Genomic DNA, 15,111 nt, shown 5'->3' with positions numbered 1-15,111 from the left:
CATTTTAAGGTTATTTTTTTTTATTATTTAATTTGTTTAGTTTGATTTAGATGATGCAATATATAGTCTTGCAAGTCAACATTATATGTCCCAGCTAATGTCAGGGTTTGGTATCCTAGCAACACGAAATATGAAAAAAACTCTCCCGACTATATCTGAGAGAATTTGGACAGGTCCAAAGGAGGTGCCATGTATAGTCTATCGTGTGATATATTCAAAAACCTGCTGAAAATATTGTACAAGATGTGAACGTCAATAAAAGATCGTCTTTGATATAGAACGTCTATTGGGGAGCGATTTTCTCTACCTCTAAAGAACCATTAACAAAACAAGTAACAATAACGTCCATAAACTAGTATCGCTGAGACGACGATCTCATCAAATTCTGTAGCAACAGTGGGGCAGCTACAACAACATCAGTGGAGGTACCTCAGTGCAGTAATTTCCCATTATATTTATTATCTCCCCTGCAAACTTCCCTCCCCTGCAAACTTCCCCCAACAGTATTTTTTGGGTCACGTCGCTTGGCCGAATGTTTTATCATGTAAATCGAGAAGGAGGAGGTAACTCCAAATTACAATTCAGATCCTAATGAGGTTGATTTGCTTCTAAACTTTGTTGTTGTTGCAGTTGATAACTACTGCTAGTGGGTATTTAGAGGACTAGATGAAATAGTATAAATACCAATAGTATAAATGTCAACACCACCAATTGCACACTTGTCGTTACTGGACTATCAGGATAGGGACGTGGTACAGAATTAGCTGTCAATTTTGGATCTGTACGGAAAGTTGGTGTGGCTGTTGGTCTTTGGAAATTGTTGGCGATAGGGTTGGGGGAGGTGTTGGTGGTTAGCTTCCAAAATGTGTCTCACTCGGCCAACGACTGCTATCTGTAGTAACATTTGGACAGCTGCGTGAACATTAGTGAGATGCTTTAGATCAAAATCCGTTCCTATTATATTTAACATCTTCCTTGTGAACCTTTTCCAGCAGCTTTTTGGTACCCGGCACATTTTCACGTTGTAATTTTTCACTTCTTGGACGAAAGAAATCAACTTGGAGTTTGCCATTGTGGGCGAAGTAGAACGTTGACTGAGAAAATAGATAGTCAATAATGTCGTAAAAATATTGCCTTACACAACAAAGGAAATGAGGCACCAATAGCGACACTTCCGGGACGAAAGAAGTCAACTTAGTTCTTGAAATTGTTGTCGAAGAAAGGCTTATGACAACAGTTAATAGTACAAATATCCTTAGGATAGTCCAAGGCAATCTTTTTTTATTCTTTTCGCACCTAACTTATTTAAAACAAGTAAAAAAGTATCAGTCGGCTTTGCCGACAGAGATATACCCTCAGCCTGTGTATAGTGAAACAATTTTTTCCAAAAACACGTATGTATTTGGGGGGTTTTTAAAATTTTGGACGTTTGAACCGAAAAATAGTTGATTAGGATTAAAGATCAAAAGTTTTGCGGAGTAGATACTAAAAGGAATGGATCGACATTGACCGTTATGGAAGTGGATCTCCAGCCACAACATATGGGGTTTTTACACTCTTCGGGCTGTTTGCTCAAGAAGTATGGACTTGCCCCTAAAACAACGTTTACCAACGTAAATGAGGCAGCGAATGCAAGTTGCTTCAACAAAAATCAAAGTGATTCGATATCAGGTCTTAAAGTGAACTTATCCGAAATTTTGTGTGGGAGGTACCGGATAGAGTGGACAAATATAGTCCATATTTGAACCTGATCTATATCTGGTAGATATATTAGGAACTGTAAAGTATAGACCAATTCGGCCACTCCCTTCAAGAGTTACCGTACGAACAATTTTTCCGAACATTTTTGAACTTTTGTGGGGGAGGTACCTGAAGGAGTGGACCGATATGGCTTATCTTCAAACTTAAACTATGTTTGGACAAAATATTACTAAGACCATATTTTGGACCGAATCGGCAGATCCGTTCGAGAGTTATTGTGCGCTCCAACCATAGGGTTTTTTTTTGCAACTTTCATGCTATTTTCTCAGGAAGTGTGGACTTGCCCCTGATGAAACTTGTACCGTCGTATGGAGGGCAGTGAGTACAAGTTGCTAAAACAAAAATCAAAGCGATTCGAGAGATGGCCCTAAACTGAATTTTTCCTAAATTTTGTGTGGGAGGTACCCGAAGGAGTGGACCAATTGAGACCATTTTGGAACCTCATATTACTCTGGTAGAAAGTTTACACTATGCAATGTATGGACCAAATCGGTCACTCCCTTCAAGAGTTATCGTGCGCACAAACGTTCCGAACATTTTCGAACTTTTGTGGGGGAGGTACCGGAAGGAGTGGACCGATGTAGCTCATCTCCGAACTTAAACTAAGTTTGGGCTAAATATCACAAAATCCAAAATTTGAATCGAATCGGTTCATCCGTTCGAGAGTTATCGTGCGCTCCAGCCAGCGGGACAGACAGACGGACGGACATGGCTAGATCGACTCCAAATTGTCTGAAACACATTTCGTCCAAACATACTTGCCTAAAGGCTAAGGGTATAAAAAGAAATTGAAATCCAAGAGTAAGGTCGTCTTTAGAGTATTAGCTGACATTTCCTTTGGAAGGAAGACTATATGCTACATTTAGGTTATATTCTACTCTGGATAGAGTTGGCAGATATAAAACAACCCTCTTATAGCAATTGCAGTGTTTTGGAGAAAATAATCTTTACTGATATCTGTGAATCAATCTGAATAGGCGGAAAATATTAGCTTCGTTAATGGCATACTTAATAATGTTTCACAATCATCCCAAGCGGGACAAGGGAGATTTCTCTCATATCAATGAGTGCACCCCGATTCATATTAGCTCAATGATATTGGACTTACTGTTTATCGCCGAGTCCGAACGGCCTGTTTTAAGACACCACTTGTGTAGGGAAGTTTAACATGGCTGAAATACTCAGGAAATGTCGCCAACATTACTAAGGGGTATTTTGCCACCGTTGGAAATTTGATGTTACCTGACCTGGGAATCGAACCGCAGACCTTCTGAGTGCGGGTGTGCATGTCATTGCACCACGTATAAAATTGTAAGCAAAGTCTGATTTCATTTCGTTTAAATAATAATCTAGTGGCATTCCACGCACTAGGAGAAGGCAAAAGAAATATCTTAAGGAAGTCAAGTGAAGGAGCTTTACCGCAAGATGTGCTCCGTTCACAAAATCTTAAGCCCTGAGTACATAAGCTACCTCGCCTGCTTACCTTGCTTGCTTCTGATACAAGAATAAAACAGAAAAGGGCAACCCAGTTCGAAATTTGCTCGGCCTCTTTTATTTTTATTATGTCAGAAACGAAGCAGGAAAGCAAGGCAAGCAGGCGAGGTAGCTTATGTACCCAGGCCTTAACTCCTGTATATAACGATTTTGTAGGTTTGTCGATTCTCGTGATATTTTTAATTGTTCCCAAAATTGTCAGGGTTTTTTCTAATTCTGAAAAAATCATAATTTAGGAGCCTTTTATAGTCTTGTCTGTCCTTTCGATTTCTTAGTTTGTGGAGGAGTTAAAGTCTATGTGTTGTCGCATATAGTCATAATTATGAAAATAGGTTTGGATAAGTCTCGGTATTTAAATATTTCAAAACATTTAAAATTCTTGCACCCAATATTAAATATATTTTTATCTTACACAAGCACCATTATTATTAAAATTAACTTTTAATCCATCACCAAGCACTCATATTTGAAACATTAGTTATGTTAGTTCATTAGGGTGTGGATCAAGAAGTTGAGGCTTTTCCCACGTACATATTTGTAGCAAATACTGGGAAATAGCTTAACAACAAACTTAACCACTTTTGTTTCTTAAAAAAACTAGGGTTAAACACAATCCAAAAAAGCACTTTTCAAGGCACATTCTTAAAATTAATGTTACAGTAAGGACTAAGGGTATTGGGTTTGGATGACATTTAGAAAACAAACTATTAAGTAATTCACTTGTAATTCTCTGTTTCTTTTCAAATCACCATCAAAAACCATTCCTTAATCGTAAAAAAAGTAATTCAACTTACCTTAACATCATCATTACGTCTGGGTCTCAGCGAGGCCAATTTCTTGGCTGCAGCATCAATAGAAGCAGCAGCACCCAAAAGCTCATTTTCCGCAATCACTGTAGGATCTTCTGGATCAACCCAATCGGAACCCTTGAGTAAACCAGCCATGGCCACCAAGTCGGTAACACACTTGGCCACACGCCGCGACAAATGCATACGATCGTCGGCCGAGCAATTGTGCAGAATACCCGTTAATAGTTCACGATAAGCTTCACCCACTGCAGCACCCGCCTCCAAGGTACGTTGACGTAAATCTTCTGTTTCGGCACAATTCCATGCAACACTACGGCATACCATTAACATTTCCGATATAGAACGACGTCCGGTGTTGGCAGCATTCATAATATCTTCTTGTAGATTGGAAGCACCAGAGGCCACGGCCTTTGAGGTGGCCAAGGTGACATTCTTTGTGACACGAATTAAATCTTCGGGGGTAACGGAGGCATTGCTGGCCGGTGGTGGTGAGTGCATGGCCTAAATTAAGAAAACAGATGATAAGATTTGTTGGAAATTTGCTAGAATTTTGTTAAGAGTGCTTACCCTAATTTCCTGGGCAATTGCCTCTGCAGCAGATTCCATGGCCCTTGTACCACGTGTATGTTCATCTTCCACAGCTTTAACGGTTTTCAGCAATGATGATACATTCAATACCATAACCTAATTTTGTTTTGTTTGATTTTTTTTTTGTGATAATTTCAATTGAAACACGAACATTAGACGAATAAAGTTTCAAGTTCATGATTGAAAATAGGAAAGGAGGAGCACAGTAGATAGTATGTATGTATGTGGAAACTACTACTTCACACCGAAAAAAAAGCTATAACTAACTGCTTTTTGTTGTGTAACTTTGTAGCTTTGAGGATTTTTTAAACAACGTTGATCACTTTCTTTCAGGGGCCGTTTTTTGAGAACTCAAACTTAAATAAAAAATATTTTATAGAATTTATAGCCCTGTCATGAAACAATTTGTGATAGACATGTGTGGGGTCAGTTGTACAATTCTTGAGCATTTTTCGATTACAGACTTAGACTGATTATTCAAACTTATTTGTTTGGTGTGGTAAAATGTGGTTACAGACTCCAACAGAACCATTTACCATGGGGGTACCACAAACTGTGAGATTTCACCCACAACAATGCCAAAGTGTTGAGCATTGTTTTTACTAGCCAAGGGTATGGGTTCCAATTTATTCATTATTTCTGCCGCAGATATGAGGATTGTCCCGAGAAACGAAGCCAATGACTTGCATATATAGCTAAGTGCCAATAGTTTGATTTTGAGAAGTTAGGTTAGGTTAAAGTTGAACACTTCTTCAATGATGTGTTAATAACAAAATTCTCTTTTTGAAGAAGACCAAACTTGTCATTAGTAACAATAATGAATGAATAAAATTCGTGGACCTTAGGAAAAATATGTCATGTGAACATTGGACAGACACAAAATGAAATGACAAAAAAATATGAATTCCAAAAAAGGAAACAAGGTGCTGATCCTTGACATTCAGTTGTTTGTTTGGTTGGGTTATGTTGTAATAATGAATAAATTTAGTCTATCTGAGGACGTATTTAAACACGACGGTTTAGCCAGTAGATATAACTGTCAAATCTTTGATGAATAGCACATATGAAGAAAACACCTCAACACTTGGAGATACAAAATAATCGAAGGCTTGGAGATGTAGCTTGGACTTCAAGAAGAATCCTACTATTTGGCCATCTAAGCAAGGGGTTGGGTTCGCAAAAACATCAACACTGAATTTCAAAAACAGAACACAAGGTGATCTCACTTGAAAGGAGATACTGTCTTTCGACCTAATAAAGTGTTTAAATATGGACCCACTGGCGTTGCACGCAGTAGAGAAAGGCCAAAACATTGATGAAACGTTCATGTGAACGAAGTCATCTCAACACTTGGAATGACACTGAAACCAGAAGTGGTTGGAAGTTTATCCTAAGTTGGACTTCAAAAAACAGGACACAAGGTAATCTCACTTGAAAGGAGATACTGTCTTTCGACCTAATAAAGTGTTTAAATATGGACCCACTGGCGTTGCACGCAGTAGAGAAAGGCCAAAACATTGATGAAACGTTCATGTGAACGAAGTCATCTCAACACTTGGAATGACACTGAAACCAGAAGTGGTTGGAAGTTTATCCTAAGTTGGACTTCAAAAAACAGGACACAAGGTAATCTCACTTGAAAGGAGATACTGTCTTTCGACCTAATAAAGTGTTTAAATATGGACCCACTGGCGTTGCACGCAGTAGAGAAAGGCCAAAACATTGATGAAACGTTCATGTGAACGAAGTCATCTCAACACTTGGAATGACACTGAAACCAGAAGTGGTTGGAAGTTTATCCTAAGTTGGACTTCAAAAAACAGGACACAAGGTAATCTCACTTGAAAGGAGATACTGTCTTTCGACCTAATAAAGTGTTTAAATATGGACCCACTGGCGTTTCAAGCAGTAAAGAAAGGCCAAAACATTGATGAAACGTTCATGTGAAGGAAGTCATCTCAACACTTGGAATGACACTGAAACCAGAAGTGGTTGGAAATTTATCCTAGGTTGGACTTCAAAAACAAACTTTATATTATAGTGCTCTTAATAAGAGGCTGCATTAATATACACCTGAGTACCACGTGAACTCGCATGTAGAGCTGCCAAAATTTGGGCAACTTTTTCACATACATCACGGGCATTGCGTGAAATTTCATTTTGATGTACCGTATCATAGGGTTTTGCTCCCGTGGCACTTGTCTTAATCATTGAATCCACTGAACGTCCCAAATCAATTACAGTATTACGTATACGTGTTGCCACATTTCGTGATGTGGTGGTTGAAGATGTTCCTACGGAATCCTGGATCATTGTTTGGCCTGTTCCACAGCCAGCTGGGACATAAGATGGGGTTCAATAGCCGTTTAGGCATTGGTTTCGTTTGCCAAGCGGAAAAAAATTAATCAAGGTTCTGTTCCTTGCTAGGAGATGCTGTTGAGAGTGATTATGTTGAAATAATAAATAAATTTAGTCTACCTAAAGATTATAATCGTCTAAGTAAGGGGATTGAGTCCTGTAAAACCTCAGCACTGGCAGAAGACCTCGACGTTTGCACGTCTATTCTACGATCGAATTAAATAACAAACATTCTCTTAAAGTCATCGCAGTAAGGGTTTTGGTTCGCTAAAAAGAATATGGTGACAGTTAATAAGGCGTACCTATTGACCCCTAAAAAATAGTAGACAGGCAAAGTAGGAATCTCATTGAAAATAACATTCTAATAAATTTCAACTCCCAGACTTCTATCGAAATTGTTAGAAAGTGGTCCCTCCTCTTTTCCTCAATACTTTTTTTCATATAACTGAACTTGCTGGGATTACAAAACGGCACAAATAAAAATCATAAAAATATATTTCATTAATTTATTAAGTCAAAAATCGAATGCAAGAATTAATTTTAAAATATTTCCTCTCTTTAAGATTCGAAAAAGTTGCTACTTGATGATACGACTAGTCAAAAACATTCAAAGAGAATACAAAAAAAGATGACAAATCTGACAAAGCAGAACACACATTTATGTGGGTGAAATAACCTAAAAACTATTGTTGCTATAATAAAATGATAAACATGGCATATGAAGAATGACTATGAATATGTAATTATAACGCTTGGGCCAAAGTAGTTTCTTCGTAACCAAATCTCTTCGAATTCACTTTATTTTCTTCAACAATTTTGCCTTAATTTTTGCAGTACTTTAGCCTGGCGTTTCGTGATATTTAAATATGTCGTTGACAACATAATGTTGGCTCGCTGATAACGCACATACATATACTATATAAGGATAATAAAAAAGAGACACGCGCAAACACACACATATGAAAGTGAATGATGGTACGAAAAATAATAATAATGTAGAAGGCACAAGATATACGGGAGCGTTCAATAATATCCTTTGACTGATGATTGCTGACTTATGTGGTTAGTTTTTTCGATAGCGGCAGTATTGCACAATTCTTTAAGCATCTATTTCGTATTTTTTGAAATGAGAATAATGAAAACAAAACAGAAAAAACAAAAACAAATTTTTTAATCATCACATCATTTTCATGGGTTCAAATTTGAGTCAATCAAAAACAAAATTCATTTATGAAAAAAAAAATACAAAAAATATGTGCATTTGTTTTTGTGGCAAGAGCAAAGTTTGAAGTGGAAAAAACATAAGCAGCAGCGCACCAGCAGCAATAGCAGAATAATAAAAAATGTGGGTGTTCCTTATTTCCTTGTGTAGAAAGAGAAACATAAAGAGGAATAATATTATCCTTTTAGCCTTAGTACAACAACAGACATAAAGGTATGTATACAGCCACAAACAATATTAAAAGTTAGATGATGATATCCACATAACCTCAAAGTAAAACCTAACCTCATAAACCTTAAAAATGCAAAGAAATTTTAGTTACATAGAGACATTGATAATGACACAAGACACATAAATGATTTGATCGTGCAGTGATTTTGCGAATTTGTTTTATGACAGAACACAGTGCAACATAAAAGGGTGATTTCACTTTAGTCCGCTTTGGAAATAAAGTAATCCCCAGAACTTTCTCTTAACATGTTGTACTATGTAAATGATGTTGGGTTTTAATGGGTATTTAACAACATGAGGTCATATTTTGGAAATGATTTGACACAAAAAGAGCTTTTAGCAAATACTGTAAGAGAGAGAGAGAGAGAGGGGAAAAGTGAGTGCTATAAACCAATTTAAAAAGTCCTATGAGAAAATTCAAGGTGTTTATTTGCAATTACACGGTGCTACAACATTCCAAAAGCATTAACATGATTGCATTGTAAATTTCCAGTTTGGAATTACAATTTATGTTATATTGCTTTGCAGCAGCACCATGTCATTTAGAAACAAAAAGGGTGTTTGAAAAAGTCACGACATTTAAAGCGTTACACTTAAGTAGTTTGTTAAGCTTTTTTGTAGTATGGTAGGGGTTTTTGAATAGAAAAAAGGGGAAATCATGTTTTATGCCCGCCCCCTTTTTCTACACATACAAAGATTAAGAGAGTGATAGAGAAAAGAAGGAGTAGGAGGAAAAAATGAAAAGATATCTCAAAATGTACAACTTACCCTAGCGCTTTCTTTCAAATCTTGCATAGATGGATCATTAATGGGTTTGCCTGATGCCAATTTAGTGGCATTAATAAGGTCGCCCAAGGCAGAGGCCACATCTTTAACAGCATTGATAACCATGACCTGGGAATCAGGTTGGGAAGAGCCCAAAGAACAGGCTCCCAACTTAACAGCTTCAGCCAATTGCACTAAAATTAAAAAACCACATCAATTAACAATTCAAGCAAATCTCCCACTCCCCACTCGTCTTACCAATTGTGGTAACAGCATTTTGGGCAGCATTAGCCAATTGATCTTGTGTACCCGCTGCACCGGTAACCAACACCTTGGTATCTTCCACCAAAGCCTTTGCGGTTTGCAAAATGTGTTCACGATGATCAGCAAAACTGCTATCACGATCTGAATGCAGAGTACCAGCAGTGGCAAACATAATGGTCGTATCCAAATCTCCAATAATACCAGAAATGGTATGGGCTGCATTAATACAAGCCTGAGTACCACGTGAACCAGCCTGTAGAGCTGCCAAAATTTGTGCAACTTTTTCACACACTTCACGGGCATTGCGTGAAATTTCATTTTGATGCACCGTATCATCGGGTCTTGCTCCCGTGGCACTTGTCTTTATCATTGAACCCACTGAACGTCCCAAATCAATTACAGTATTACGTATACGCATTGCCACATCTGGTGATGTGGTGGTGGCTGATGCTCCTACTGAATCTTGGGTCAGTTGACTATATTGTTTGGCCATTTCCACAGCAAGCTGGGGCATAAGTTGGGGTTCAATAGCCGACTTGGCATTGGTTTCGTTGGCCAAGCGTGCAATTTCCTTGGCAGTTTGTACCATACGTGTCTGATAGTCCACAAATGAATCGGAGAAGGAGGCATTCATCAAAGATTGACGTTTATCGGTGAGACGGGTAATAGCACGATTAACCTGTTCAAGTAGGCCAGTGACAACACCAGTTTCGGCACTGATTTTCTCAACTGTTTGTGTCAAATCTTGGGTAGCTTCACGTGTATTCTCAATGGCTTCATCCAGTTTAGGATGGGCATGTGTGGCTCTGGGATTACCAGCCGATTCCTTGGCTGCCTGTACCAATTGCTGGGCACTTTCCACAACAGACTTGGTCTGATTAATCAAACTCATTTGTTGATTGGTGTGAACGATGTGTGTGCAGGCTCCAATTGAACCATTTACCATGGGTACAACATATCGTGAGATTTCACCCACAGCATGACCCAATTGTTCAGCGTTGTTTTTGCCAGCCAATCGTATGGGTTCCAATTTATCCATTAATTCAGCAGCAGAGTTGAGAGTTTGTCCCGAGAAGCCATGCAAATTGTTGTCACGTCTTTGTGACAGGCCCTGGGCATTGACAGCCATGGCACAACTGTCCAATTCACGCATACATGTACCCAATGTCTGTAAGACCTGGTCACATTGGGCCTGGCCTGGTGCCTTTTCTCGTATATTGTCAACCAAACGTTTGACGGATTCCGACACCGGTGTCGAGGCATTGGAAAGTTTTTGCCATACTGGAGGATCATCAGGAGAAAGAGCCAATGATTTAGCGGCCTGGACCATTTCAATGACACCATCAATAACACCACGACCAGCATTCAAAACAGGATCTTGTGCCTTTCTACCCTCAGCAGAGATTTTAGCTGGCACAGAAATGAAATCAGGACTAGAAGCATATTGACGTACAGCTTTTACTGATTCCAGCAGGGGTTCTACCAAACGAGCACCAGATGATGGTTGCGAAGGGTCATCTTCAATGGCTTTGATTTCTTGTACAAGATTTGAGGTGGCTGTGGCAACCTGCTTGGCCAAGACAATGAATTCATTCTTAGCTGTGGGGTTGTTGGTATTCATGCTGGCTTGACGACAAATCGAACACAAATAGCTGGTGTGCTTGGCAATGACAGTCAAGGCGGAAATCTTCTGCTGTTTCGAAGACTGGGGACTGCTTACCACGTCACAATGTTGACGTATACCTTGATAGGCCCAGGTCAGTTGAGCTTGATCAATGATACCGGGACGTCCAGCTTGACTGCTGGGATGTGAGACACCAATCAAGTATGCAGCTTGGGCCGATGACTCAATCAAACCACGAATGGATTCGGAGACATTGTTCACGGATTTGGCAAATTCGGCATGATTGGATTGCTTGGCATTGTTAATCATTTCCGAGAAGGCGTAGCCGAGATTACGTGACTTGGCGGTTGCAGCCTCCACACAATCGAAATAGCCTTGATCATTGACAGGTTCATGGGGATAGTCTAACATTACACGCAAAGCCTCAATGTTACGGGTGGCATTGTCGCATTCCTTTTGTCCTGGGGCCGATTGGATGCTGGCATCAACCAACTTGTTGATGCTTTCGGTGACACTACGAGCGGCAGCATGTAGCAAATTCTTGGCGTTGGGTTGACCTGGATCACCGGCAATGGACTTGGCCGTTGACAAGAGGGAACATGATTGAGTGGACACATTACGTAAGCAATCAATCATTTCGGAACGTACAACTTCTTCGGGATTTTGACCAGCCATTTCCATTGAAACGGAAAGCAAATCTCGGTAGTTGGCAGCAAAGTTATTACTTGTCTCTGCCAGTTTAGCGGGACTGTCATAGGCCTGGACTATTTGACCACCGGCATTACTCAAGCCTTCAGAAACTTGCTTCAATTCATTTTGCAAAGTGTTGTAGCTGCGAGTAGAGGGTGGGAATTCACTCATGGACAAAATTTCACTTAGTTCGCTGACATTACGCAAAGCCTGATCAACTTCACGTTGGCCGGGTATACATTCTACGGTCTTGGAGAGGGCTTCAGTAACATCACGTCCAGCCTGTGTCAAGGCGGTAGGGTCTCCCATATTTTGCAATGTCTTTTGGGCTTCTTCAATGAGACGGGCCGAACTTAAGACAACATCATCGGCACAATCAATTACTGCAGCATTATTTGTGGTGGCAGCCACACCATGAACACTCTTGGTGAAATCACCCAAAGCCAAGGCAGTGTCGCGACCAGCAATACCCGCGTACATACGTTGACCCTGCAATACCGAGGAGATCAAACGGCTTAGGGCAATGCCAACATTCTTGGTGGAGACACGCAATTGTTGGGCTGTATTTTCCACATTCTCGCCGGGCAGAGGTCTCAATGCACCCGATTGGGCAGCATTACGGGTATCGTCAAGGACATTGTGCAAATTGCGTACAGCTTCCAAGGCAGATTGCAGCTCTTGGCCACCACAGGCCTCACGGGCCCTCTGGGCAGCTGAATTGAGTTCGGAGACAGTTTGACCCAAATACAAAGCACTCTTGGACAACTGAGTTGCAGCTGGTATATCGGTAACAGTTGGCTGCAAGGCACGGGCTGAACGTGACACTTGGATGGCAGGTTCAATGAATTGTTCAGCAGCTTCGATTAAATTGAATTGGGCATTGTAATCATCGGGACTGCTGCGAGTGGTCTTGACGGCTGTTACCAAACGCGGTATGGTATCAGCAGCACGCTTACAATCCTGCAACAATGATTCTTTGGTTTGGTGATCATCACTGTGTTGTACGGCATTTTGGGCAGCCGATATACATTGGGTGGCTGCGGATGCGGCTTGTTTGGAACAATATTCCAGGCGTCGTATTAGGTTGCGTTTAATGGCTGGCGTATTGGCTGTGCTGGTGGTGATTTCACGCAGTTCTTCGGCCGCTTTGCGTAGAGCATTTTGATTTTCAGTGTCATGAGGATGGCTGGAACAGAGGCGTGCAGCTTCCACAAGTTTTGCAGTGGCATCAGCCAATTGTTTGGCAGCCGATAGAAGACGCCGTTGGACATCAGCATCTTGTTGTTGATCTGCCTCACCTTTTATGCTTTGGATCAATTGGGCTGTGGCTTGACCCAGTGTCTTGGCATGACGTACCATTTCCTGGGGATCGTGGGAAGAAACCAATATGTCGGTGCTGATTATGACATTTTCCACAGGACTCATTTCGGTGCTGGAACGATTGGCATATTCCCTGGAACTTAGTTTGACATGTTCCAGCATGTCGCTTAGGCTCTTGGAGACATCACGGGCTGCGGCGAGAAGGTCACTCTTCAGTTGAGGATCATTGGTGGCCTCATTGCACACCTCACAAAGACTGTTGACAGCTCGAGCCACATTACGGGCTGCACCTTCCAGCTGTTCACGACAAGCAGCATTGTGTAGAGTGGGAGCAACAACTTTGGCACAAGCCACCAATTGACTTGTGGCCAGGGCACATTGACTAGCAGCCCCAATGACACGGTTGCGTGATTCAACATCATCACAACTGGCAGCAATGGATTTGGCTCGCAACACCAAAGCAGCTGTGGTATTGGCCACGGCCTTGGCCAACGACAATAGCATATCTTGCAGATCTTTGTTCTCCGGCACATCCTCCTCGGCAATGGTGCTGAGAACATAGGTTGTGGCATCACCAACACGACTGGCAGCATTGATAAGATTTTGTGGTGGTTCTTTGCTTTCCGGCTCTGCGGCCTTGAGTAATTCACTGAAGACGGAGCAGAGATTACGGGCGGCTTCGAGCAGGCGATCACCACTGCTATCATCTTCCATGAGGGCGGCAATCAGACGAACTTCCTTTGTTACCTGGGGTATGGTTTGGGCAATTTGTGATACCGATGCCGAGATGGCTTCGGTGTCAACCTCATCCGGTTGGGTGGCTGTGATGATTTGTGCCGTGGCGGCACTCATTGTTGCCACATGACTAGTAACAGCTTGTTTCGAGGTGTCCAAGGTATTTTCACGCCATTCAATGGAACGCATATCATTGCCCAGCTCTTGAATGGGGGCCTAGAAATGAATAGAGGTAAATTATTTGTTATTTATGGGGTCTGGGAGTAGAGTAGTTTTCTGTTGCATTACCTTGGTTCTAAGTTCCTCATCAGCCCTAGATAAAATTTCTTGGCCAGCTGAAATGTAACCCAATAAGGCTCTTTGGGGCTCAGTAAGATTCACAGAACTAATACGTACTTCCTTAGACTATGTGGAAAAGGGAATATACAAAAGAAGAAGTTATCATTAGTTTTGGAACTAACGTTTTTAACATTTTCTATTCCATTTTTGAGAAACCTACATTGTGAAACTTTGTAAACTTGTCTATTTTAAATTTTTGTTAGCAAATAGCAGCATTTTATTAAGAAAAAAGAAAAGTAAATATTTTTCGTAAATTTTTTATTTTTAAATTTTGTTGTAAAATCTGGGAAATGTGCTATTTTGTTAGTGCGTGAAGGATTTTGTAATTTGTAATGCGTTTTTATGGCAACATAAAAATGAATATTTCAAATTTAAACCAAAAAGGAAAAGAGTTAAAAAATATAGCTAAGGTGCCAACTTACCGTGGGCGGTTGATGGGCATGATTAACTTGCCCAACAAAGGCGCCATATTGTACAGTTTGCAATTCTCCTTGGGTGTAGGATTTTTCTCCTAAAGTATTTAAATAAAAAAATTATAAAATTAAAAATAAAAATAAATACAAAACTAAATTTTAAAACAGACTATAGTTTCCAAGAAAGTAAAGAGTGCCTAATTTCTTGGAAGCAAAGATTTTAAATATGGTCTGTTTTGTTTTCAAACTAAACATAGAAAAGAAGCATAACCACTAAAAGCCTAGCTGGATCTTCAAAATTTGTCCAAGTTTTGGTATTTTACAAAGGGACAAATATTGCAGATTTTGTAAGGAAGTAAAGGAATATTGTTTGCTTACCATCATCAGCCCTCATCATGCCCGGATGAGCCAGAGATTCTGTGTTAATCTTTCCGATTTTATTCGTTTCATGTTGCAAAAACGTAGCTCTACAATTGAAAATGAAAACACAATTTACTA

General features: G+C 40.2%; 1 protein-coding gene across 11 annotated transcripts in view; it reads right to left on the bottom strand.

Annotated features, from left to right (window-relative positions):
• Positions 1-15,111, bottom strand: part of rhea (Talin_middle and talin-RS domain-containing protein rhea) — a 114,782-nt gene that overhangs the window by 6,841 nt on the left and 92,830 nt on the right. For 7 of the 11 annotated variants that reach the window (XM_073985586.1, XM_073985589.1, XM_073985590.1 and 4 more), the window contains 7 exons: positions 14,992-15,080; positions 14,623-14,711; positions 14,150-14,266; positions 9,487-14,077; positions 9,232-9,422; positions 4,632-4,748; positions 4,050-4,565 (listed from right to left, as the gene is read on the bottom strand). In XM_073985586.1, the coding sequence (XP_073841687.1) occupies positions 4,050-4,565; positions 4,632-4,748; positions 9,232-9,422; positions 9,487-14,077; positions 14,150-14,266; positions 14,623-14,711; positions 14,992-15,080 (5,710 nt within the window). Of the gene's footprint in view, positions 1-4,049; positions 4,566-4,631; positions 4,749-7,502; positions 8,118-9,231; positions 9,423-9,486; positions 14,078-14,149; positions 14,267-14,360; positions 14,384-14,622; positions 14,712-14,991; positions 15,081-15,111 lie in introns of those variants that run through there. The other 4 variants (XM_073985592.1, XM_073985593.1, XM_073985591.1 and 1 more) reach the window with 3 other exon arrangements.

Source organism: Musca autumnalis, unplaced genomic scaffold (assembly GCF_047663935.1).
Source record: "Musca autumnalis isolate F117 unplaced genomic scaffold, ASM4766393v1 scaffold_4, whole genome shotgun sequence".
NCBI lineage: Eukaryota > Metazoa > Arthropoda > Insecta > Diptera > Muscidae > Musca > Musca autumnalis.
This window is presented reverse-complemented; position numbering and strand designations above follow the sequence as displayed.